The following is a 26,285-nucleotide window of genomic DNA, read 5'->3' as shown; positions in this document are numbered from 1 at the left end:
TGAGATGTGATGCCATTCTTCCGAAGGAGATTCTCTCCGGGCGCACCGGTGTCGATAGTGGAAAATGTTGTCTTAGGCAACGCTCCAGAATCTGCCCTAAGAGCTCAAACAGGTTGAGAACCGGTGGCTGGAACAGTCATTCGAGAATATACCTCTCTCATCACATTAGAGACGTTTTACCACAACAACAAGGTCATCGCTCAGCATGGCTTTGCATTCCTTTCTCTCCAAGACCACAAAACGTGCTTTTCAATCAAGGTAACCATCTATAGAACCATGATCCCACCATTTCATCCGCAGAGCTTACATGTACAACACGGCGGGCACTTACCTTTTCGAGAAACTCGTCATCACAGTCATCACACCTGAAGTCAACATCAGAAATATTTTGCGGGGTGGCATCGTATAGCTTGTGTGTGAATATCCGGTGTGAAAAGGAGGCATGCTTTTTTTTTTTTTTTATTGGACTTGAAAAGGCAGCATCTGGGGAGCGGGTGGTTAAGCTTCCCGTAAGCCGAAGGGGGTTCTGTGTCACCAACTAAATTAAGGATGCAAACTGAGTACATTGATGAGACTGACGGAGGAGTGTACTTGTGGGATAGAAAACGCCGAGCTGTGTGCATCCGAGGGTTTCGAGGCATCAAGTTGCAGGTGTTGTGGGGGGGGGAAATATGGCATTCATATGGGTGATCTGTGTCTGTGTTTGTGTTTTTCTGATTGCAAAGTTGGGTTGGTATACGGATGAGGAGGAAAGTGTGTATGGCTACTGATCTCAGAGTTACTGAACTGTCATTAGATTGCATGCATGCCTCTGTAAAAGTGTGTATGTGCGCACAGGGAGTGGACAAAACAACGGATGATATGAATATGAAGTATCTAATAAGGAGTAGGGACATGCTTTGCCCTCAGAACAGCTTCAGTCCTTGTACTTGTACTGTCATATTGCATCCTGAACTGTGTGTAGTGGATAGTGGAGCTTTCTTCAAGAAGGAAAGCCTCCAGTTCTTTGAGGGATGAAAGAGATGGAAATCCCATAAAGGTTCAAATGATGAAGAAGTCAAAGGAGTTTGACTTCTTCCATGGCTTCTTCTGTATGGAGGCATTATCATCTTGGAATATGGGAACATCATGCGGAAACAGTGTTTTTCGAGACTATTTCCGTTGCCGCATTCAATAATTTGTGTTGTTTTTGTAACTGATGCTCTTGCAATTCAAGCACTGACTATTCGTCCTCATGTGGACCTCATAGTTGCCCCATGTTCCTGAAAACTCACAACAAGTGTTGGCTGTCGGACCTGTTTAAGAGCTGGCCTTGTACTTTGTATCAGTGATTCTCAACCTTTTTCATATCAAGGACCCCAAATGTAGTACACATCAAGGCCACAGACCCTCCATTTGATGAGATCTTGTCTCTCGGACCCAAATCTGAGAATATTTTTATTGTTAGTTATGATTTTGTCCAGAATTCCATGACTATCTGTACTGTAGGTAGAGGAACTATGATCAAAATAGTCATCCTACTACATTTTCTAATTGTTTTAACTTCTTGTAACTGATTAATTGTTAAACTTCAGCATTATTTCATTTACAAGAAGTTAACACAATTAGAAAATGTTGAAGAATGACTGTTCTGATCATAGTTTCTCTGTTATCTCTCTACCTACAATACAGATAGTCATGGAATTCTGGACAAAATCATATCTAACAATAAAAATATGCTCAGATCTGGGTCAGAGATGATAGATCCCATGGCTATAATGTGGACTAAATTAGGGGTCCTTGATGTGAAAAAGGTTGAGAATTACTGGTTTAGACACGCTATCCATTGAAACCCAGGATGATTACATGATGATTAAATAGAAGAAGAACTGGGAAGTTAGCATGAGCAGTGATAGCCACCATGGCTGAGCAGACAAAGAAAAGAGCTGTAGCCACCTACAGAAACTCAAACTGCATCAACAGAAAATCCAAGGGAAAAAGACCTCACAGTCCCGCCCACACTGTTTGATTGACAGGCGATCTCTGGGAAGTGCAGTGCAGAAACACCACAGCAATGAGCGCTGAGCACCAAAGATGAAAATGACCTTGTGAATTACCTCTTTAAAGTGCTTTTTCATGCCGTGTTGCAGTGATTTTGTACACCCCCTGTACATGTGTCAGGTGAAATATTTTAAAAAAAAAAAGAGCCAACATGGCTACTCACGGTCATTGCACTGGGTGCCGGTGTAAGAGGTCATGGAGCAGTCGCAGGTGTAGTTCTCCCACTGCTGGATACAGATGCCCATGTTGGCACAGGAGTCCTCCTGACAGGTGGTGCTGGGACCTACGGTAGCATGTCCACACACACACACACACACAAACACACACACACACGCACACCTCTTTATTTCTACCTTCATCAGGTTTTTGTCCATGCAGGTGAAGGTGTTGGTGAGTACCATGCAGTCAGGTTAGTAGTAGTCCCAGAGTTTCCATCACTCCTAGAGGTTTTAGTTTCTGTTTCTGTTATGACATATGAGTTTATGAAGGCTGATACTAATACCAATACCAATAGTTTTGAATTGATAGTTTCTGCTATCAATAAGGTAGCACTTTATTTTCTGGGCCCACAATTTCCTAATAATTTCCTAAAAAGGAAGTGTTAATTTCTCGGGATGTTTCCTGGAAAGAACCATGAAATTATGTAGTATGTAAATACAATGTAAATTACAGTCGAGAAGAGACTGTACATTTCTAAAAGTTTCCTGGAACGAACTGCAAAACTATAAACTATTTACTGGAAAAATGATAGGAGAATACATGAAGAGCTTGGGTTTCAATTTAGAACAACACATTGGCATTAACAATCATGTATAACAACATTACTTCATGCAGTTAGTTGTTCATGTGCATTTAACATGAATTAAACTTTGTTAATGTTGTTATTCATGTTAAATTCATGTTAGTAAATGCATTATTTAACGTTTGTTAATGAATGCAATGTAAAGTGTTACAGAATACTTAAGTATCATCATGTATAGATGATGTTACAGGCAGTGGTGTGTCCAGGCCATTTTGACTGGGGTGGCCGAGGTGGGGCACAGACTCAAGCAAGGAGTGCGGCATTTAGGAAGGATGTAGGCAGGTCCCAGGTCAGAATTCTGAATTCCGAGTCAGAATTCTGACTTTACACTCAGAATTCTGACTTTAAACTCAGAATTCTGACTTTATTCTCAGAAATCTGAGATTAATCTCAGAATTTGAATACATTTTTCACATGTGGCCCTAATCCTCTTCCATACAAGGCCCAGGTTGAAAACAACCAGAATTATCAGGCATCACTGTCAACTGTATGCATGTAAAAAAATGTATGCTACTAAAATTACTTCTTGGTCTTTATCTTCAGGTGCATGCTGCATTCTGTTTGGTCAGACAGTGTTTTTTTCACATTGATCCCTAATCTGGTCTTCTGTTTGCTCCCCTTGGCTTGTTTCTTGGAACTCAAGGAGCGTAGTTTTGGAAAAAGAAATTAACTGGCTTGATGGTCCCGCCTCTAACATGGCCATCAGCCAGTCATAACTCAGGATTTTGGGGTGGCACCTAGGGTGGCCAATCAGATTTCAGAGGTGGCCAGTGCCACCCCTGGCCACCCCCTAGACACACCCCTGGTTACAGGAACTGGAATCCCGCAGGTTGCCAAAACTCCAGTCCAATAAACGAGCTACTTGTGGGTCCATGGTTTTGGTCCAACCAACCAAATACAAAAATAACTTAAAAAAACAGAAATCTAAATAAATGTAACTTCTGCTACTGTTCAGACCAAAGCAAATGAACTGCAGGTGTGATCGCACCCTCAGAGTATATTCCATAAAGTAGTAATTCTTTGCATACCAACCAAATTTATTAGTGTGCATGACTTCTCTACAACCCATAAGCATCACTAGACTCCTGATATCTTATTGACAGTTTCTCTTTTGAGACGTCTTGCATTTCATTCCCTCACTATGTGAATTCGGCGTGGCTCCAAATTACTTGAGGGACAGAGTACAGGGTTGAAATAAATGAGGAAGTGAACAAAGTTCTGAGTTATCAAGCTCCAAATCGTGTACCTGAGACAGAGGTTAAAGATTAACATGAATAAATTTGATGGTTCTTTCCCCTTACTAATTTCCCCGGAGGGTTAACTAGAAAATTCATGAAGAGAAACAACCATCAAATTGTTTTTAAGCCGTGTAGCAGGAGCATGATGACTGCAGGGGTGTGAAAAAAAGGCTGTAATTCTTCAGATGTTCATTTAATAGGGTTGAAAATGTCCTCACATTAAAACGAACTTGCACACTTGTATCACATACATGAAAATAATATGATTACGCGGTCAAAAATGAAAAGAAGCACTTTATGTGGACTACACATCATCTAGTTTGTGTACAAACCTACATGTAGGCTACAAAAAAAAGATCCTGTAAGTCATAATGAGAAACTTTCTCAAAATAATGACTTAGTATCTCAAAATAATGAGAAACCTTCTCAAAATAATGACTTAGTATCTTAAAATAATGAGAAACTTTCTCAAAATAATGAGTTAGTATCTCAAAATAATGAGTTAGTATCTCAAAATAATGACTTAGTATCTCAAAGATACTAAGTCATTATTTTGAGAAAGTTTCTCATTATTTTGAGATACTAACTCATTATTTTGAGAAAGTTTCTCATTATTTTGAGAAAGTTTCTAATTATTTTGAGATACTAACTCGTTATTTTGAGAAAGTTTCTCATTATAATGACTTACAGGACCATTTTTTTCATCACACTGGCGGAAATGGGCTTCCATAGGTAAGACCTTAATCTAGATAGAAAAATATATATCGTAACTCAGTAGTAAGCACTAATGAGAAATACACCAATGAGTAAAAAGTGTGACAACATGCCCCAGTCTCCCCTACAGACTTGTATCATTGGACACCTTTCTTCTTTGTCGCTTTTGAGGCATAGTGAGCTTGTTGTCTGGGACAAAAATAAGCTTCCACATTATTGAAATCTTAACTGAAATGTTTTAGTGAATCGTTAAAGGAAAACTCCTTACTCTTACGCTGTTAGATATCATCAACTTACTCCCAGCAAGGTTATTATCATTAACGAAAACTAACGAAATAACGAAAACTAGGTGTGAAAAAACATTTTTGTTAACTGAAATAAAAATAAAAACGAGGGTTTACAAAAAAACGATAACTAACTGAAACTGTATTGTGTGTTTACAAAACTAACTAAAATAAACTAAAATTATAGAGAAAATGTCTTTAGTTTTCGTCTTTGTCAGTTTATTTCATACATAAGCCTAATATTTTGAATTTTTGAATCTGGCCCCTGACAAATACCCCATATTACAAAAAAAGACTAAAACTAACACTGAAACTAATAAATACTAAACTAAAACTAAGCATTTTCAAAAAATAAAAACTAAACTAAACTAGCAAACCCGCTTTAAAAACTAATTAAAACTAAACTGAAATTGAAAACAAAAAGTCAAAACGAAATAAAAATAAAAACTAATGAAAAATGCAAAACTATAATAACCTTGACTCCCAGTAAAGCAGGACTCCAATTTAAAGCCGGAATGCTTATTAAGCATTAAAAAACCCTTAACTTAGTGACCCTTATTGTAAAGTGTTACCCAAAAAAGTAAATTGCAACATTTCATCATAAAATAACTCCTGGAATGCTCTGAACATCACTGATTGATGATATATAATGAGGGTGGAATTTTCCTTTAACTTTCCCCATCCCTCTCCACATTTGCTGGAGATTTTTTCCTGACTATTGCAACCAAAACATTTGATATTGACGTTGCTGTTTTGAAAATTCCAAAACATATATGGTCTTTATTGAAGGACCATGCGAGGATTGTTGAACATAATCGATGAGTGAAGCAAAGTTGCAGTGATCTGCTTGTCGACTGGTGCCTTTTCTAGAAATGAATGTAAAAATAAAACGACAGATGCAAGATGATGACATATTGCAAGCAGCAGCCTGTTGCGTTGCATGATAGCACTCAGCTGACATTAGCATATCTCAGTGCAGGTCATATCCCAAGATGTGAAGTATTACGTCATTTCAATCAGGAAGACTACTTATCTCCGCCCCTCTCTCCCCCTAGTTTCATTCAAACTTCTCCCTATCCAATCACTGTTATACAACGCATTCCCTCGCTTTCAATATCCAATCCATGCAAACCATCTCTTTCCCTCTCTTTCTCGCAGAACCAATCATCTGAGTGGTCGAGAGTATATACACGTCCTTTACTATGTCATTACGCTACTCACGAATGTGCATGCTGTCTTTCAGTCGCTGTCATTCCAGCCGTTTCGCCCCTCCTCCTCCCCTGCCACCACCAACGTCATGGCTCCAGAGGGATTCCCCGGGGGGGAATCCTAATTCTATCCCATTCCCGACGCCCTCCTAACTTCACCATGGGAGGCGTGTCATCATGGAGCCTACGCCAAACTCTAATTGTTTTATTCAATAAAAATATTCATCGAACATTCTACCTAGTCTTTCCTGATTGAAGTAACACTGATGACACTAGAGTTAGCTATTAGAATATGAATCTCTGAAATGATACTAAACCTATGACCTCGTCTAAAAAATGGTCTTTTAACCACACAACAGCAGACAAACCTTGTGGGGGGGGAAAAAGATAATTAAACAGCATTTTTTTGCTCCCCAACAAGAACCTTTATGAAAATATCAACAATCCTTGGGGGCTGAAAGTGCATTTGTTGCGAAATGCAAAGTGCGACGGCAGGAACTTCTCTGCATGATAAAATGATTCACTTCTCTCTTCTCCGGGGATTATATTAGTCTATAATAGAGTCTAGTCATTATCAAGTGTCTGTTTAGCATAATAATCCGGCACAATCCTATAGAATCTAATTCTGCATGCCAGCCATTAGCAGAGCAACAACCGGGAAAGTCCAAGCGTAACGTTCACATTTAGAAGTGAAGACATTTTCACTTTTATATGAGTACATTTGTTAAGCAAAAGCCTCCTGAAAACACTGCGATAGGGCTGTCAAGTGGACAAACCTAAGTAACTATTGACTGCATATATAAAGCTCTGCCTTAGCATCTTAATTGATCAAACAAGCTGGTGGGATCGCTAATAGAATTTACGCAGCCGCTCCTTAAATTAGGCAGCTAATCATTCTGACCAATCTCCAGGCATTTACACATGCTGCCTTAAAGTAAATGTGCGTGTGTGTGTGTGTGTGTGTGTGTGCCATGTGTGTCTTAATGGATTCCTCAGCACCCGACGTCTGGACAGATGAGAATGCCGTCAAGCAACATTAGCATAAAACAAAATACACGGGCCCGATACAGCAATAACAAGGCCTGCATAATTATACCGCCACAGCTAATGTATTATTTATGCAAACACTCTCCATCGCCATCATTAGTCTGTCTGCCCGCCTGAATGCCTTTGGCGAGGGCAACGCAACGGCTCGGGGGGGGTGTTTCGCTCAGCCTCTCTCTCTTCAAGAAGTGGACCATTTTGGGCCAGGTGCACAGGAAGGGAAAAGTTTTTATTGGAACAGCTTGGCATGTTTTCAGTAAATTGTGCTTATGTGCCCGAGCATGTGTATAGAAAGAGGTCACAGATAGGATTACACACAGCATCTTTGAGCCGAGCTTAGGAATCGGAATTTGAAACTTCTACCTGCACTGCAAAAAATGTCCATCTTATGCCTACCATACGCTAGAAGACTTTGAAAAGACTCTGAAAAGACTTTTAAAAGACTTAAGTGTGACACCCTCTCACATCCAGTTGATAGCTAGTATCAAACATTACAGTAGCTAATGTTAGCTTGCAAGTAGCCCCGTTCGTGAAAGTGGTTAGCTAGCTAGCTATAGCATATAGCATACTCGCCGGGGATTTCGAGGGCTACATCAATTTCTGTCCACTTTTTTTCCTTCGGAGAGAGCGCAACTGTTGGTTGTTGACAACGTTCACGTCATTGAACTTCACTATTTGCATGAGCCAAAGACTTCCGATAATATTAAACATGTTTGATTTTATCGGAACAAGAAAAAGACTGACTTAAGACAGCTCGGACTGAGTTTTCTGACCACCTTACACCAAACGATCCAGATGACGGGAGTGCGCCACAACTCCAGCAAAACTCTCATGATTTTATTTAGACATTGGAAATTTGTCTGCGACAGTGAAATTGCTTGAAAAATCGTTTGGTGTAAGGTCGCCATTAGTCTCATATTCAGCCTTCAAATCTTATTTTTCTTAAACCAACAGAAAAATTCTGCCAGTGAGGTGAGATAACTCCACCTGTTTCTAATGCAGCTGAACTCATTTCAACAATTTTCTAGAAATGAGTGTCAGTATGTTGAAACCAGTCAGAATAAGGCAGATCACTGCACTGCTATCAATAAAAATGACACTCGATTCTACAAAATTAGAATAGACTAGAAAATTAGGATTTTAGGACTAGACTACCGTAAAAATTCAATTAAACGCTGAGTGCCTTTTACTGGCCGGGTGTGGCTACACGTTTTGACAAATAAAGGCCGGTCACAATTAGAAGCCGGTTGCCATTGACGCTGTGAAGCAGTTTTTTTTTTTTACTTGCACTCAAAACGTCAGTCACATTTGCTGATCGCCATGGTGGCACAGAGAAAAAAGTACGACCTGAAATTCAAGCTGTCAGTTGTCAAATTTGCTGAACAAAACTCAGGAGAAGCAGCAGCAAGACATTTCTCTGTTGATCTTTTTTCAGCTTTCATCCTTTCTAAGGTAGGCTACCAGTATTTTGATACAGGGCTACAGAGCGAGATCAAATGAATGATTCGTAATTGATGTTATTCGATAGCCTAATTTTTATACAATATTCATACTGGTTTAAATAAGCAATTTGATAGTATTTCCCATCTTTGCTGAGCAAGAGTTTTGTGCGAAAGGAATTAAAGGCCTGTCCCATATAGACGCCTGTCCCAAATATAGGCCGGTTGAGTTCAGTGTTTGAAGCAAATAAAAGCCCGGGCTATTAATTGAAGTTTTACGGTAAATGACTTGTTAACATGGAGACTTTTTGCAGTGTTGGAGATCCAGGGCACTGGCCGCTAACTTTTGGAGAAGATCAAATTTGAATGCCTCGGTTAAATACAGTCTTTGATCGTTGCCTGTCCTCAAACTTTGTCCCTGCTGGCCACCATACACGCTCTCTGACTGTGAAGCCAATCAAATCAAAGCAAAACAATGGCTCTGCCAAACAGGCTCCTTGTTGGCTGCCTGTTACGCTGCTCTGCACAAAGTGGTAGCATCTAAACTTCCTGGATATCAACTAGCCTAACGCCAGTTGAAACTTAACATTATTCCCATGTAACTCTAAATTTTCGAAAATCGAAAATGGGTAGGGTGACATATTTCAATGAAAAATGTATAATAATTATTTTGGCCAGTAAAAGTTATTCTTGGCAGGTAATGGTTTTTTTTCAGTTTAAAGCCCTTGGCAGGTGAGCCAAAAAGTTCATTTTGGACACTGAGTGAAACCAGCTGTTAGGCGAATGAATAAAAAAATGGAAAATACAGTAAAATAAGGCAGTGATTTTAGTATTGGCACAAATGGAAACCAGCTTAATTCACTGTGGTAAAGTAGGTCAGTCTAAATTAAAATGAGAAGGCTGCCAGTGAAGTGAAGTGTGAATTGTACTACTGATATATATATATATTTTTTTGCATTATTCTTCCTTTCCCCATTTGGCGTCCCCATGTTACACATCAAATGATCTTTTTAAAAATCCCAAACTTGGCATGGAATGATGCGTACTCATCCTCTTTAGCCCCCCATAGTCCGCCCTCTTTATGCACCTGGTCCATTGTATGTCATTGAAACTCACCTGAAAAGTATTGGGATAGAGCACACTGATATTTACACAGGCTGCAAACCAGCAAACACATTTTTTTGCATTTGAAGGGAAGAGCATGTTTGCTATCATGTCAACATAGCAACATAGTGACCTGAAAAAAAAGGGAATGTCATTCAGTGTTTCTTGGAGAACAACTGACAAAACCTTTCAGAACTTGGCTCAGGAAAAGCATGATGCTTTGCAAATAAATGTAGCTCAGTTAAAAGTTCAAATTAGTTCAACTGAATGAACTTGAAGACCCTGATTGGCTGACAACACTTCAGTCATTCTTTCGTGAGGGGAGCCAATCAGGACCAAGGATTTAGTCTGAAACTGCCTGGAAAAGATGGATGGATTTTTGGAAATTGTAATAACTTTAAACGTACCCACTCAAGCAAAACAAAATTTTAAAACTGTCTTCATGAAACATCTTTGATCATACTGTATGTAAATAGAGGAACATTTAGATTCCTATAATACTTCCCCTTTAAAGCTTTTTCAGATGTTCTCCAAGTCAAGAATAGCTGCTTTTTTTTTTCATTCTTTTGGTTCCGGTTAGATTCCTTGCCTTTAATATAGTGACATGAGCTAGAGTACCTACTCTACTGTATACCTTTTGAAGTGTATACCAACAGTGTACTATTACCATCTAGTGACTGTTTAAGTGTATTGCACCAACCTGTAGGCTGCTAACTCAATAATCGCTTATGGGCATTGATCAGGACTCACCAGCTGATCGTTCTCATGCTGAACAAGTACAAATTAATTAGATGGGAGCTTGTAATGAAATGCAGGTAGTACATGGCAACACAATTCCCATGACTGATTTGTTGATGCAGAGCAACTAATCAATTGATCATGATACATAGGCAAACAGTGAAAAAAAGCATACAGGCAAACATAAAAATGAGATATTAGAATGCCATGGACATGATACTAGACGAGACCAACGAACTGTGATTGATGAGATTTTATTTTGAAAAATAAATCAATCCACCATTCTTTTCTTGCAGCACATACAGTATACACCATACCATACACACAATATTGCTTTCTGCAGTGATAAATGCTACTGAACTGAACTCAAGTAACACATTGGTCGGTCTATCACGGGGCTCTCTAACTTAACAAAAGAAAAAAAAAAATAGAAAGAAAAAGAAAACATATACACTCAATGATATGGTGAGCAAAAACATTTACAAGAGAAAAAAAAATGTAGCTGTACAGAAAATGATTTACATGCAAACAAGAACAGGTTGTGGCAGTTGGCCCATAACCTTTTCAATACGGGAAAAAATAACAGCAAAAGAATGCATGATTTGCACAGTAGGATGGAAACATTTTGTCCACAATAAAATCTGCTGTTAGTGCAAAATGTTTCAACAGCCCATATCTATGTAGCTACATTATATGCATGGACAATTGGAAATCAACACAAAACAAATTAAAACCTTTGGCAATTTTTGCTTTGTGTACATACTGCGTGGAACCTTGCTGACAGGGCTCCAAATATGGCCTGATACAGTTTTCTATTGCTACTGTCTGTAATGTCATTGCCACTTGTACAACTGCAGATTTAGTTTTACATTATCATATCTAAAGATTTTTCTTGGTACTTTCAGAGTGCTTTTTTTTTTTTTTTACACTCCCTGTAGTTCAATGTTTTGTAGGTTTAAACATAAAGTTTGCTGCTAGCGCTTCAGTATGTAAATATACCTGTACAATCAGATCTATATATAAAGTGTCTTTGTAAGCAACAAGCCTGAACCAGCTACCAATGAGGAGCTTTGTTGTGCTTTCTTACATGATTGTGTAAGACTCTTAACATTCATGAATTCATGACAAAAAAAAATATCGCAAGACATGAACATGAAGGACAACAGATAAAAAGGGAGCACCTGGCAGTATATGTGTTACTGCGCTGGCATAAACTGGTCTGATGATGATGATGATGGCGACTGGCATCATCAATGGGTGACCAATGTGGCCGATAACATGTGAAGGTGTAGGTGATGGAGTTGTTTTCATGTTTGGCTCCAGCTCTAGCAGTGGGTGAGTGAGGCCACCAGCACAGTTAATAAGAAGGAGGGGCCTCCGTACGGACGCGGGGCCACGGAGCTACTGTTTGCATTGAGCAGGAAGAACGGGCTCCCTGAGCTGGAGTTGGACCTGGAGTTGAAGTTCGTGTCGTAGCTGTAGTCTGAGTCGGGCATGTTTTTGAGGGAGGGTGTACCTTCGCATCCGCGCTCGATCTGACCGCTGCGGAAGAGCGCGTCGCTGAGGAGGTCCGGCAGGCGGCCGTTGAGGTCCACCGACGCCAGGCAGCCCTGGAAGCCTTCCCTGGAGGCCACCAGTTTGGGGAGGTTGCCGTACATGCCCGGGCCCAGGCCCGCGATGAACAGGTCACCTGGTGGGTGGAGAACATACGGAGAACATTGGAGTGCATTTGCTTCTAGAACGCACCGACCCATGTACGGGTACTTCGTTTGAGTTATAGGCCTTTTTCTACTGTCTGCGTTCAGAGAGAGCTCAGTTAACAGTTCAGAGATTTTTTGTATAGACGAAGACAATTTACAGTATAATGCTGCTATTCCCCTCCAAATACACTGCTAATTTTTCTTTTTTTTTCTTGGTACACTATGTGTATTAGGTTGTATTGTATTGAGTGTTTACTGTGTGTATTGTGAATGTTTCTATAAGAGCTTTTTTAACTCTCAATTTTAATTTATTTACGTACACTGTAGGTCTAGGAGGAACAGTATTTCATTCTTGATTGTACATAAGTGCAAGAAAAAATGACAATAAAGAATCTTGAATATATCTTGAATACTTCTGAACTGAGCTCTTCTTCAGCCTTCAAGAACTCTTGACCCGTACAGCCTGTATCAACTTATGCATTATATTTCCAGCAGTATAAAAGACCAAACCACTGAACTGTGACTGAAATTCTCAGCTTTTTTTTTTACATGAAACTAAAAATAAATACAATATATTACACATTTTCAGTCTGTGTCTCTGACCCTGTGTGTTCAAGCCTTTATCCCCCATTTGCATGAAATAGTTTTTTCAGTGATGTTAGGGATGTTTTGGGGGCGTATACCATTTGCCGTGGGCGTGGCCAGCGGTTCATAAAAACTGACTTTGAATACTGGTATCGTTTAGAGTTACAGCTATTTCTCTTCTGTCTACATCTAGTTTACATTTCCCCCAATCATTTTGCAATGAACGCTGTATGTAATTCAATTTAAAAAAAAAAAAAAAATGTCACTGGCTCAAACCTAGCTTGAAATGAATTGCTGTCCCGGCTAACAAAGGTGCTGTGAATAACAAGACATGGACGTGACAATAAAGTTTGTTAGGCGACTTCCATTTTTGTCAGGTGATTGGCAGGGAGCAGAGCGGAGTGTAACGCAGTGCTGATATGAAAACACTCAACACAGCACCGTGAAATAAGGATAAAACTGAAAGTTTGACCAAACCAAATGAAGGCTTCATGTTTACTGTGATGGATTCCCTCGCTCTGTGGAAGTTGTTTTTCATACTGGACAGCAATGAATGGCAGCAAATGGCTTCTTCTGAAGGGAGGACAACCAGCCTGATCTCTTGAACTATGCTGGCTGTGTGCAGACCAAGGTTGTTATCGTTAATGAAAATTAACGAAATAACGAAAACTACGTGTGAAAAAACATTTTCGTTAACTGAAATAAAAATAAAAACGAGGCTTTACAAAAAAACGATAACTAACTGAAACTGTATTGTGTGTTTACAAAACTAACTAAAATAAACTAAAATTATAGAGAAAATGTCTTTAGTTTCCGTCTTTGTCAATTTATTTCATACATAAGCCTAGTATTTTGAATTTTTTAATCTCGCTCCTGACAAATACCCCATATTAAAAAAAAGAATAAAACTAACACTGAAACTAATAAAAACTAAACTAAAACTAAGCATTTTCAAAAAATGAAAACGAAATAAAAATAAAAACGAATGAAAAAATGCAAAACTATAATAACCTTGGTGCAGACACCAGCAGGAAGAATGGAAAGGACAGGGGAACCTAGACCTTTGGCACACACTTAAAAAAAACTATTACTATTATCCTTTAACATTAGGTAACTGAGTTTGGTCTATAATACAATCTGGGTGTGCAAGACTGTTTCTCTGCGTCATTTTAAAACTAGATGTAACATAATTATCTACCCGAACTCCTCATAAAAAGCACATACAAGTTAAGCCAATGCTATTGTACACAATAACAAACAGCATATTGCCATACCTTTAAGAAATATTTTTCACTCATACAACATAAAAACTAACAGAAAAATGCTCTCTCTGTTGACATTATTCTGGGTGTGTTTTCAATAAATTTTGACGAATTTCTAAATCTGTTTTGTCGTTTTTTTGTCTTTAGACGCTGCTTTCATGAGTAAATAAATGCTTTCACCCTAAAACATTCAGATCTGGTCAGAAACTAGGACACATTGTGTTGCTTTTTTTGATGGTACTGGTCTAATTGGGTTCTCTAACTCTAACTTTAACAAATGAGAAAGAAAGGGAAAACAAATATATTCAATGTTCAACTTAATGTTAAAAACATTCACAAGAAAAAAAAAATAGCTGTACAGAAAATCATTTTCCTGCAAACAAGAAAAGGTTGTGTAAGCTGGCCCATAACCTTGTCAAGATGCAACAATAACAGCAAAAAAAAAAAGCATGACTTGCTATTTAGCTGTATTAGAATTGGACATCAACACAAAACAAAATTAAAATCTGGCATATCATAACAGATGGCATATCCTGTGTGTGCATACCTTTCAGGTCAAGGTTCTTGGCACCATTGATACTCTGACTAGTGGCTGTAGCATCTACTTTCAGTGTGTGGGTGTTGCTGTTGTCACGGGTGATGACCACATTGTGCCACTGGTTGTCATTCAGAGCCCTCTCACTTTTGCCCTTGATGAGGTTGGGCCCATTGCCGAGGTCAAACACATAGTGGACGTACCTGCAAGGGATAAATGTTATTGAGAGACGCAGAACGTTTATGGGATCATAACTTTCTGCCTATAAAGCCATACGATGCAGTTTTTGCACACTGGCGGCCCCATATGGCAGCAAGAGGCAACTATTTGAATTTGAAGAAATCATGTAACGTAACATCAGTAAACTGTACAAGGCATGCTTATTTTTACCATCCTGGTCAGTCTGTGATTGCTTTATACTAATTTCAATTTGTCACTTCATGTGGGTGGAGAGATTTCCCACCAGTGACCCCATGCCCAACACTAGAATTCAATTTTAGCAAATTGGGCAAATCTATGGTGTCTGGATTGGGGGTAATGAGACGCTCTACCTCTGTTGCAGTTCCACTTTGTGATTTAGGCAGATAAAACAGTTGGATTTTATAATTCAACTATAAATTCCCATTCAATTTGAAAATATCTGTCAATTTCTAATGCACTGGTAAGGTTCCTTATTTGCAGCATACAAAAGTTCAGTAGCTTCAGTAGTTGAAGTAAATGTTGAGGGTTCCAAGTTCGCAAGGTTACAAATAACCCTTTATAAAAATAAGCACTTAGGTATAGGCTTGGGCTGATATTCGATATAATCAAATATTGCGATATTTTGTGAATGTCGCCACCCCCCAAAAAGACAAAACAAAACAACAACCCCCCCAAAACAACAACCCCCCCCCACCCCACAATATCGTATATCGCGATATTTCGGCAGGACAATATCGCGATATTACATTTTGGATATCGCCCAAGCCTACTTGGGTACAACTATAGTACCAAGTCCCATTACCCTTTAACCAGCTCTACAGCGATGAAATCGTTGCCGTCTCCCGAGTTGAAGAGTATGAAGCCGTCCGGAGAGGTGGTCTTGAACTGGAAGAAGAGGTGCATGGAGGTGTAGGCCTGCAGAGTGGCCAGGCTCAGGTAGCTGCTCTTGGACTTGAAGGTGACGGGGTCGGCGATGATGGAGCGCATCCCGAAGCGGGCGTTGAGCTCGCAGTAGTCTATGTCACCGTTCTTGCACAGGTCAATGTAGAGCATGCCATTGAATCTGAGGACAAGGGAAGGAATAGGCGCTCATGAAAGTTATGTTCTTTATCTAGAAGGACCTATCCGTTTTTAGTTGTTGTTTCAAGTCTGGAAGAAAGAGACCTCTGTCAAGCATATTTTGGCTTGAATCCAAGGCTTGGATACTGGAGACACTGAGCTAAATAAATGTCCAGAAAATGCATTGGTCACTTAGCAAGAAATAAAAAAATTAAAAGGTACAGTGATGTATGAAAGTACATTTGAAGTGTACTAAATACCTAAGGCTTTGCAGATGGCCAATAAAGCTGGATGGGATGCTGGAAAGGAAGCGACGCTCCGTCATGATGCCTGTCTCGATGTTGTGGAACTCCAGACGAGTGTGGTCACCCGCCATTTGGCCTGAAGAGGGGGCAGGGTGGAGGGGACGGGTTGAAAAGAAAGACAAAAAACAAAAAGAAAAGAGAACGCTGTCTGACACTAACACAAAAGGGCTGAATTTAAGGAGAAAATTGCATGAAAGATATTGGATGGTTGCAAACTGGCACTAGTACATGCTCATTTGTAACATTTAACATTTTTTTTTGTCAAATTCTATGCTAAAACACCACACCATGGTGCGAAACCATTCACAAAGGCAACATAAATTCAATTTTCTCTCAAACATAAACCGAGGGGATGCAGTTAAATACCTTCTGCTACATCATCGTCAACTGTTAGCTTGTAGGTTTTGCCCCGGCGGACCACGCGTACCGTATGCCACTCATTATCATTGAGTTTTTGCCCAGCATACAGGGTCTCTGGTCCCTTGCCTGAGAACGATGGTCAATCACAAAGTTAAAGTCATCCTGTGCCTAAAACCAAACCTTTGTTTTCCCACCAGTGAGCCTCTGAACATTAGCAGAAATTCTAGAAATAGCTTGGTAGCTTGAAAATGGCTTTTAGCTTAGTTTTAAATCTATTTCTTATACCTCTGGAAAACAAAGGCTTGGTTTCATCAATGAAATACATGGTATGCAAAATAGCTCTGTGACAACATCTGTAATTCTCATAAAACACACCACTACATAGATTTGAGTCATGGCTTTCAAACGGTTTGAGCAGAGATAAAGCAACTGCGTCAGTAGAAAAAAAAAAATGAATTGCTTTTACTCATCATAGGATAGGAAAAATCCTTTCCTTTCACTTCTTTCCTTCCTTCCTTCCTTCCTTCTTTCCTTCCTTCTTCCATTCCTTCCTCCCTCCCTCCCTCCCACAGTAGGTTACATCCACTCAAAAACATACAGTAACTGATAAGCCTAAGTGCAATATGAAACTTCATTGGCTTGCTGTTCTTAAAGTTGGCACCCAAATCTGTGGTGAAGCCTGACACCTAATGGTGAAAAGTAGGGTACTGAACTGGCCATCTGCTATTGGCTGATCTTTGGTGTCAGGTGATGTCATCTTCTAGTCACCACTTGGCACCAAAGACCAGCCAATGACACATGGCCAGTTCAGTACCCTACTTTTCCATTAGGTGTCAGGCTTCACCACAGATTTGGGTTTGGGGTTTAATTACTCTTTAACAACAACCCCACATCAGCCTCAGGCAATCTCTTTCACACAGACACTTGACACTACCTGACTGGCCTCCGCACTGATGAAAGGTGCAAGACTCCTCTACGCTTTCTCACCCTGTCATCGGTGGAGAGCTGACACAAACAGATCTAGGCAGGGGTGCATACAGCGGAAAAACATGCAGATCTGCAGATCGCACATCTACACAGATAAAAAGCCACAGGTGGGCTTGCACACATCTGCACCACTGAATAGCGAAACCCTGCGGGGGGGATGCTAAATTGATTTGAAGAATCTGTCGTCCATATGTTCTGTTAGTTGGTGTTAGCAAGCTGTAAAAGCGCTCAAGCTGTGGATTGGAGTGACAGAACCTGCATCTTCAATAGACTTGAATAGACCTATTGAGATGGCGCTGCATGTGCCACTGTAACATACAGGATAAAGATGTTTGTCCTTCCGTCCCCTGAAGTCTCTCCCTTCAGCTTCACTTCAAAGCACCCTAACATGTGTACTGTATCTTACATAAGACTTCTCAAGGACCCTTCAATGTCAAAAGCACAAAGCTCCAGGAGTGTTACACAGCCGTGTAAGTGCCTTCATCCTCTCCGTGTCTGAGAGCAGATATTACAGACAGAGATTTCTGAACTGAGCTCTTCATCAGCCTTTAAGAACTCTTGACCCGTACAGCCTGCATCAACTTATGCATTATATTTCCAGCGGCATAAAAGACCTAACCACTGAACTGTGACTGAAATTCTCAGCTTCTTAAAGCTGCAATATGCATTTCTTTTTTAAACTATCAATAAATACAATACATTACACATTTTCAGTCTGTGTCTGTGACCCTGTGTGCGCATTTGCATGAAATTGGTTTTTCAATAATGTTAGGGGTGTTTTGGGGTGTATACCATTTGCTGCGGGTGTGGCCAGCGGTGAGCTGGTTGTGGCTATCAAGCTGAGACTAGCAGCCCAACCCGGTCTCACGGCAGTTCGTGAAATAGTCACGAAATTTAATCTATTGATTCGTGTACATGGATATGATTTTTCAGTTTTTTTCGTGACACTCAGCACGACTTTCAAACTAATGTATTTCAATTGGAAGTATCTTTCGTGTGACATTGAAATAAAACGGTGGCCAGTCAGGGTGTTGTGGTCGGGGTGGTGGATGGGCGTTTGCCTTTGATGCCGATGACTGGGGTTCGATTCCCAGCATGTTCAAAGTACATTTCAACTGTAAGCCACATTTTTAAGAAACGTTTTTCTTATTTAACCATGACCAAACCATTTCTCTAACCTTAACCAAGTTGTTTTAGTTGCCTAACCATAACCGTAACACAAGTAGTTTTATTTGCCAAAATTTAGTTTTTTAGGTCGTGTTCATTTCACAAAAAAATTGGCAAAATCGTGTCCATGTACACGAATCAATAGATTACATTTTCTTGACTATTTCACGAACTGCCGTGAGACCGTGTTGAGCAGCCACAGAGCAGAAAGCAGTAAGAAAAGAAAGAAACAGCAAAGCGAAACGTTCAAAAACAAGAGTGAACGTCAGCATTGCTATTTTTACTGCAGATCGGCTGCAGTCACCATCTGCTTCTTGAACGCCTGTGGAGGCTTTACAGATGCAGGTTACCTCACACTCAGGCTAGATGACAGCTCGTCAAGATGAGTGACAAGTGTTGGGGCGGGAACTTGGCCAACTGAAGGCGAGGAGGGCAGGACTAACTGATACGCTTACTGTCTCAAGGAGAAAAGTTGCATATTGTAGCTTTAAGGGGGCTAACAGAAAAGCTCATCATTAAAATACTCGTTATTGTAATTACCCCCGCCAAGGAGGTTATGTTTTCGGTGACATTTGTTTGTCTATCAGCAGGATTACGAAAAAAAACTACTGGGCCGATTTTCATGAAACTTCGTGGAAGGGTGTAGCATGGGCCAAGGAAGAACCCATTCAATTTTGGAGCGGATCCGGATGCAACTCACAAAATTTGCATATCATAGCAGACTGGACTGTTGGCCTTGCCGGAGGTCTGCGCTCTCCGAGTGCCCTTCGAGTTTGTAATGTTTTACCTTTTCTCCCTCATTTGTTGCAGGTATAAAGATTATTAAAGCAAAGATCTCCATGGCCTATTCATGAGTAAAAGCGATCCATGGTGATGTGTGCACAACCCATAATGCAATAACACACTATAAACCAGGGTGGGCTGAAAACAGCATATTTGCAGATGCAAACAGAGCTCATCAAATCACCATTCCTATACTAATTTATAAATTGAAGAACACATGACATAATGCAAGATGCTGGATATTGTGCTTTCTGAAACTTTGCTTGCATTTACATTTATTGTTTTTTAAACATTACTGGAACCAAAGGTGTTACAATATATAAGGTAATGATTGTATAACTATTTCTCTCCTTGCCCTTGTTGTAGCCACTATAGTTGGAGAATATACTAAAGCAGTGCTCCATTTCTTATCAAGCTACAATGAAACTCTGTTTGCATGGGACTGTCTACAACACTGTCTCACTTAATATCATCAATTATTATTAAAAAAAAAAGTGATGAGTGGTGATTTACTAATCTTGCCAGGGCCAACATGCAACCTGTGAGAATCATTTGAAATTTATACAACTACTGCAGAAAACTGAATAGTGCAGAAAAGTGTGAAAATGGTTTAATTCTAGACATTTTTGTCGAATACAAGAGCATGGGATGACTTTGGAACGTCAGGGTATATATACAGTGACGACATATTGTCTTTTACTTTTAAGTTGTTCTTCTAAATTCCCATATTCAAAATATAAATACCGTCAGCAGTCCTAAGTCTTTCCCTAAGTGTTTGACTTGTGAAAGGCATGTCTAATAAAAAATTCAAAGATTATCAAATCACCACTCATTCCATTTGACTGTGGCTATTTCTGTTGGTTCCTGTTGACCTACTGGCGGTCAGACCAGCTGAACGGACAATCTCATCCTCCACACCATAAGGATAAGAGAAAGGGGGGGGGGGGGCGGGGTTTGCAGGAGACACATTTCAAAAACACATTTCCTTTTCAAAAAGCAGCATCAACATATCATTAACATAGAAAGCAAAATGAAACTTGAGTGTTAACTTACTGGAGTTACAGTTTATCCTGATACAGTCTAGATGGGGAAGAATAAATGACAGATGAAATTGCATCCTTCAAGGTTACAGCTGCAGACATCCAAAAACAAGAATTCCACCCTTCCGGGGACGTCCACATGCAGGGAGGCGGCCATTTTATTTATTTATTTACTTATTATTTGTATTTAGCTTTTATTCAGTGACAATTTGTGATGAAATAAAAAAAATAGTTTAAAGACTTCTAAAAGGAGAGTTAATCATAGAGAACATACTGTATGCTACTGTCATTCATATCAATGCACTGAAAGCAACTTTACTAGGAAGAAAATTAGATTTTTTCTTTTCTTTTCTTTTTTGCTACGTTTGACTGATACCATAAACTGTTCAAATTCATCACTTGTTTAGGCAGAATATTTACAGTAAAATGACCGCTTGTAGTACCAGCCACATCGGTTTTCAAACCCAGCATTGACTTTTTGACTTTTGATTTTGGATCCCAGATTCGAGTCAAAGCCACTGGCTCCAAAGCCTCCGCACCAACTTGTTGGCTAAACAGGCTATTAAAATCATATGTCTGATATTTAGCAAGAAGGTGGTGGTAGCCATCCATCTTGGAGCCGTGGATCTTTGAAATATAACATGGTTCTGATGTGCTATTCAAACCAGAAGAAACAGACACGATAACCGAATTTGTAGGGCAAAGTAGCATAATAGGAAATGGATAACTCAATAGTCCCATTGACGCCAGCAAAGTTGCTATGTGCGCCATAAGAGGGACAGTGTGGGCTGGTCACCATGTGGCTGGTGGTTTCATGTGTCGTCAACCGCAACAGAAAAGTGGGAGCGAACAGCCGCGATCCAATCAGCACCAGTACCATGCAGAGGCACAGGAACCCCAACCATCAAATCTGATATATTATCCTAATCTTACATGTTTCTTAGAGAAAAAAGGCTGTAGCACTTTTAAACTCTAAATATGTTAAAAAAAATATGCTATTATGTATTCAGAAAGGTTCTGTGAAAATACATACAGATAAATATAAGGAAAACAAAATATGTCAGCGCTGACCAATTACAGCTTCAAACACTTTTTTTCCTAAATCCATGTTGAATGAAAACTAAGGCATGACTTGACGTTAACGTAATTAATCTATAATTAAGTGTGACTCGGCAAACAAAAAAATCTGCTAAAACTTCCATCACTGTTCGATTTTCAGATTTTTTTTTACCACACATATGCTAGATATAAGTTGAGGTGTGTGAATTAATTTCCATCACGGTGTGCTTCTTTCCTTTTTGTAACACTTTGGGAGTGTTTGTAAAAAAAGAGAGAAGTGTATAGTTTTGGGGTCGCAGCCAGCTGCAGGTTTTGCTGGGCTCTGTTCTCGGGCTGTTCGCCTGACGGGCCGCAGGCTTAAGGCCTTTGAAGGGGTGAATACCATCTTTTGACAAAGCATGATGAGGAATGGAGTTGACAGCTAAAAAAAAACACACACACACACACACACACACACACCGAAAAGCATAGACTCCCATAAAAGACACCATCGTCAGCAAAGAAAAGCACCCAGAAAAAACAGGAAGATGAAAAAAACAAAAAAACAGAAACGACTCGATTTCAGACAGGAAAAAGTGATGTTAGTAAGAGAAAAAAGAAAAGTGTTGAAGATTTTTTTTTTTTTATTATTTCCTGTTGAAGAATGATGGATTGAAGATCAGTTGGCATACTTGGTGGAAGTCACCTCTTAGAAAGTCTCAGCACACTTTTGCTTTTTAAAAAGGCTCTAAATATAGATTACACTTTGAAGCTCAGTATCTCTAGATGTCATACTGTACAATATGTTCTGCTTATTGTGCTGTGACTGTCTCAAAAGCTCTTTAAACAGGAATATGGATATGGCTATGGTGTGTCTGTTCAAAAGATGGGCCAAACATGTTTACCAATGACAAAAAATGTTTTAGTTACAATGGAGTAGCCTAACAAGTTAACCACTAAGAAGAGTGTTATTCAATAAGCAGTCCATGGTTATCTTTGTACACAAACTGCATTAACATCCATGCAAATAAGAGAAACCAGTTGTCACTTATGTACAGCTCTCATAAATCTCTTAGGGATTAGAGCGATGAGAATGAGCACAAAGAGATATAAAAGAGAGTGACAAGAAAGGAGAAGTCGCCACTCAACGGGGGAAACCGTCTCACGGTGGCGGTGGGGTGGGTCGGGGTAGATGGGTGGGGGTCGGGGGGTGGGGGGGGCATACGATACCTAGGTTGACCGTGAGCTTGACGCGGCCCCCGTCCAGCTCGAGCCGGAGCGTGTCGGCCGAGTCGCGCGAGGTGGTGGCCATGAGGAGGCCGTAGGCCCGCTGGGAGCGGAACCGCAGCGACACGTCCTCCGCCTCCGTGTGCATGACCGTGGGCATCACCACCTTCATGTACATGCTGCCGTCGTAGGAGAGGATGGAGGCCTCTGGCGTGAGAGGGAGAGAGAGAGAGAGAGAGAGAGAAAGAGCGACGTGAAGGTTAGACTCACTTTTGAAAGGGATATCGATATCTTTTGGATCGGCTGGTACTTTGCACTGATAGTCAGGATCTTTCCATTTTGTGAGCTTAGAATTATAAGGTTCTATCTGGCTTCAGGATAGTTCTGGGATATTGAGCTTTAAAGTGTTCAGCATCCATTGAGTTAAATGGAGATGGGCCCTTACAGACTAAAATTTAGATTAAAACTTAAATTACAGACTCAAAAATCATTCTTTTCAAAAACTAACACCACACATATGTCAACAGGCACTCATAGAATAGGTTCATGCGACTAACTCAGTTTTGTAATAAAGGTCAGATAGAACCTTATAATACCAAGGTCACGATTTGACAACTTTCATGCCTTAAAATGACAAGTATTGTGTTTGTGGTAGAAAAGCCCCCGAAACAGCATTTAGACCATCATAGGACACTAAAACCCATGAGGCAGGTTTCATTGCAGGTTTCACAGATTGAGTAAAATCCTCCCACACCACACTGGAATGATTTCTTTGGTCAGACATCTGATATTAAAGCAAAAACAATAAGAACATATTGACTAGCTGTGGTCAGAGGTGGATGACACTGACTGGTCAATACTAGATTTTTAATAAAACTAGAAATAACCGCCTCACGGTTGTATGCCTCCGCCAATAAACTTTGTTTTATAATTGCAAGGACAGTGTTTATTTATTGAACATATATAATTAATGTGATTATTAGGTCAACTTAAAGGATTTTGGTGTCTGCAAAAGTAAGTGACAGCATTTCCACCGTTTTTGTAGAATGACCCAAGATCGTTTTCTCAGCTACAGTGGTAAGCAAAACATTATGATGTCACAGTGAAGTTGACCTTTGCACTTTTGGATATAAAATGTCATCACTTCATCATTTTATCCTATTAGACATTTGTGTGAAATTTTGTCATAATTAGCGTATGAATTCTCGAGTTATGGCCAAAAAACGTCTTTTGTGAGGTCACAGTGACCTTGACCTTTGACCACCAAAATTTAATGAGTTCATCGTTGAGTCCAAGTGGACGTTTGTGCCAAATTTGAAGAAATTCCCTCAAGGCGCAGAGGCATAAAAAGCCAATATCAGCAAACAGATATACCACTCTAACCATATTTCCAAGTACCATGTCGTTGGAATGCAATATAAAAACCAAAGATCCACTGTGATGGAGAGAGCAGAGCAGGGCTGAGAGCTCTACAAAAAAAGAGAGATAAAGTTGAGATGAACGGGCGCAAGCCAAGTTCATGTGAAAAAGGGGCCAGAAAACAAAAGATTTTTTTTTTAGGGAAGTGTGAAAAGAACGTTGAGCACAGGAAATGAAAAAGCGACACGAGAGACCGGGGGGAGTGTGTCGGGTGAATGCTAAAGGAGGGGGGAAAGAGACGGAGAGGTGATGAAGAGGGGGGTGGGGGGGGGGGGGTCGGACGAGGCTGAAGAGCGTGCGTCAGAACCCCGCCGCCTGCTGCGACATATCTAGTTCAGGTGGGGAGGCGGTGGCCATTTGCATCGCATACATATGTACACACACCCACACACACACACACACACACACACACACCTCTTGCTGGTTCGCCATCATTGCTCTTGGCTCACTCTTTTTAAAAAAATAAAAATAAAAAAAATAAAAATATGGAAAACAGATGTCGAGCACATCTGTGTGGAGCAGCGCCGAGTTGGAATCCCCTGTGGCGGATCTAACGCTAGTCATTTACACTCAGATGACAGCCAGGGAGGAGGGCTGGGAACCACACACACACACACACACACACACTCACACAGGATGTTATGCATGATATAGGCTGAGATATGCCGAAATAAATCAATAGACACACATATCAAAATTATGAAAATCTACAAAAAAAAATGCATTGAAAAAAGGCAATCTGGCGTCTCTGTCGGGATGGAGAATGAAGTCATTGAAATGGCACAAAACCTTGTATCTCCAAAATGTCTGCTTTTTAGGAACGGTGCAAAAACACCGTGCATTTTGAATCTATGTAAATGGTTTTTGAAAGAGTTACCAAAACCTCAAGGGTTGTCGAATTCTCTCAACCCATAGAGGAGCATGCGGTCCTTCAATTTAACTTGGTTCACCCAAAAATGAAAGTTTTGTCTATTCACCCTGGTCATTTTTTTTCTTTTTGCCCTTTTTGGAACTCTAAAGAAACGGTCTCCATCCGCTCCAGTTGTTTTGTGTGTTCTATTGACATAGGAACTGCACCAGTGTTTCAGCTGACATGAGGGTGAGTAGATAATAAAAAAAAAAAAATTTGGGTGAACTATTGCTTTAAAACACATGGGGATAGCAACCTGAAACACTGTTTTGGGCCTGGGGCAGTGTATTATATATTTTACTATTGAGGAGCATATACATACAGAGCAGGTGATAGTTCTTTTTGTTATGTGCGTGTGTGTGACACTTATTAAGAAAAGTTCAATGAGCTTTAAAAAACAATAAAATAAAATAAAAATTAATAAAGAAATAAATGATAGCCTGTCTTTTTATCCCTTTTTCTCCTCTTCTCTCTCTTTTCACTCCTTTCGAGGCAAGCAGCCAGCATGCACGGGAACACTAATTTCCTCTGCAGCCACATGAGAGCTCACACTCTCCTGCTACACTCACATGAACACACACACACACACACACACACACACACACACACACACACACACTCTGACTAGCCACCCCCCCGACCCTACACACACACCCGTAGAGCGTCGATAGAGAAAAGGGCCGATGTACTCTACAATTACACACCAATCAATATGTTATTATGTACGATTAGATGCTTTTCACACACACACACACACACACACACACAAGCACTTCCACTCTCTCTGTCCCCCTTTGGCTAAAGTCCAAGGGCTTGTTCCAGAGTTTGAATGGCAAGTAGTACAGGGGACGAGAGAGGAGAACAGGAGTGTGTGTGTGTGTGTGTGTAAGTGCCTTGGAGAAAGAAAAGGCAGAGATGGGAGAAGGAGAAGAGAGTACACATCATGGCATTAAATTTACAGAAACAGGATTTACAGAGAAAGCGATGGACAAAAGGGTTAAAAGAATAAACAACAACGGGGCGAGAGAAACAAAAGGATGGCCAACCGATTAGATTGGAGCCAGAAAGAAAGAGCTGCCGTTCCCCAGTGTGGGAA

At 40.1% G+C, this 26,285-nt stretch overlaps 1 protein-coding gene across 1 annotated transcript in view; it reads right to left on the bottom strand.

The window, feature by feature from the left end:
- Positions 1 to 1,041: 1,041 nt before the first annotated feature.
- LOC139642750 (neurexin-3a-like) overlaps positions 1,042 to 26,285 on the bottom strand; it is a gene marked incomplete at its 5' end in the record, with an annotated part of 61,813 nt that continues 36,569 nt past the window's right edge. Inside the window, 9 exons of the mRNA XM_071517742.1 lie at positions 1,042 to 1,109; positions 2,204 to 2,323; positions 12,128 to 12,301; positions 14,706 to 14,896; positions 15,697 to 15,957; positions 16,214 to 16,334; positions 16,625 to 16,744; positions 20,609 to 20,635; positions 22,864 to 23,067. Coding sequence (XP_071373843.1) covers positions 1,042 to 1,109; positions 2,204 to 2,323; positions 12,128 to 12,301; positions 14,706 to 14,896; positions 15,697 to 15,957; positions 16,214 to 16,334; positions 16,625 to 16,744; positions 20,609 to 20,635; positions 22,864 to 23,067 — 1,286 coding nt within the window. The remainder of the gene's footprint in view (positions 1,110 to 2,203; positions 2,324 to 12,127; positions 12,302 to 14,705; positions 14,897 to 15,696; positions 15,958 to 16,213; positions 16,335 to 16,624; positions 16,745 to 20,608; positions 20,636 to 22,863; positions 23,068 to 26,285) is intronic.

Source organism: Centroberyx affinis, unplaced genomic scaffold (assembly GCF_046629955.1).
Source record: "Centroberyx affinis isolate AG114_WGS23_722 - 3 ecotype Tasmania unplaced genomic scaffold, CSIRO-AGI_Caff_v1 ptg000518l_1, whole genome shotgun sequence".
Taxonomy (NCBI): domain Eukaryota; kingdom Metazoa; phylum Chordata; class Actinopteri; order Beryciformes; family Berycidae; genus Centroberyx; species Centroberyx affinis.
This window is presented reverse-complemented; position numbering and strand designations above follow the sequence as displayed.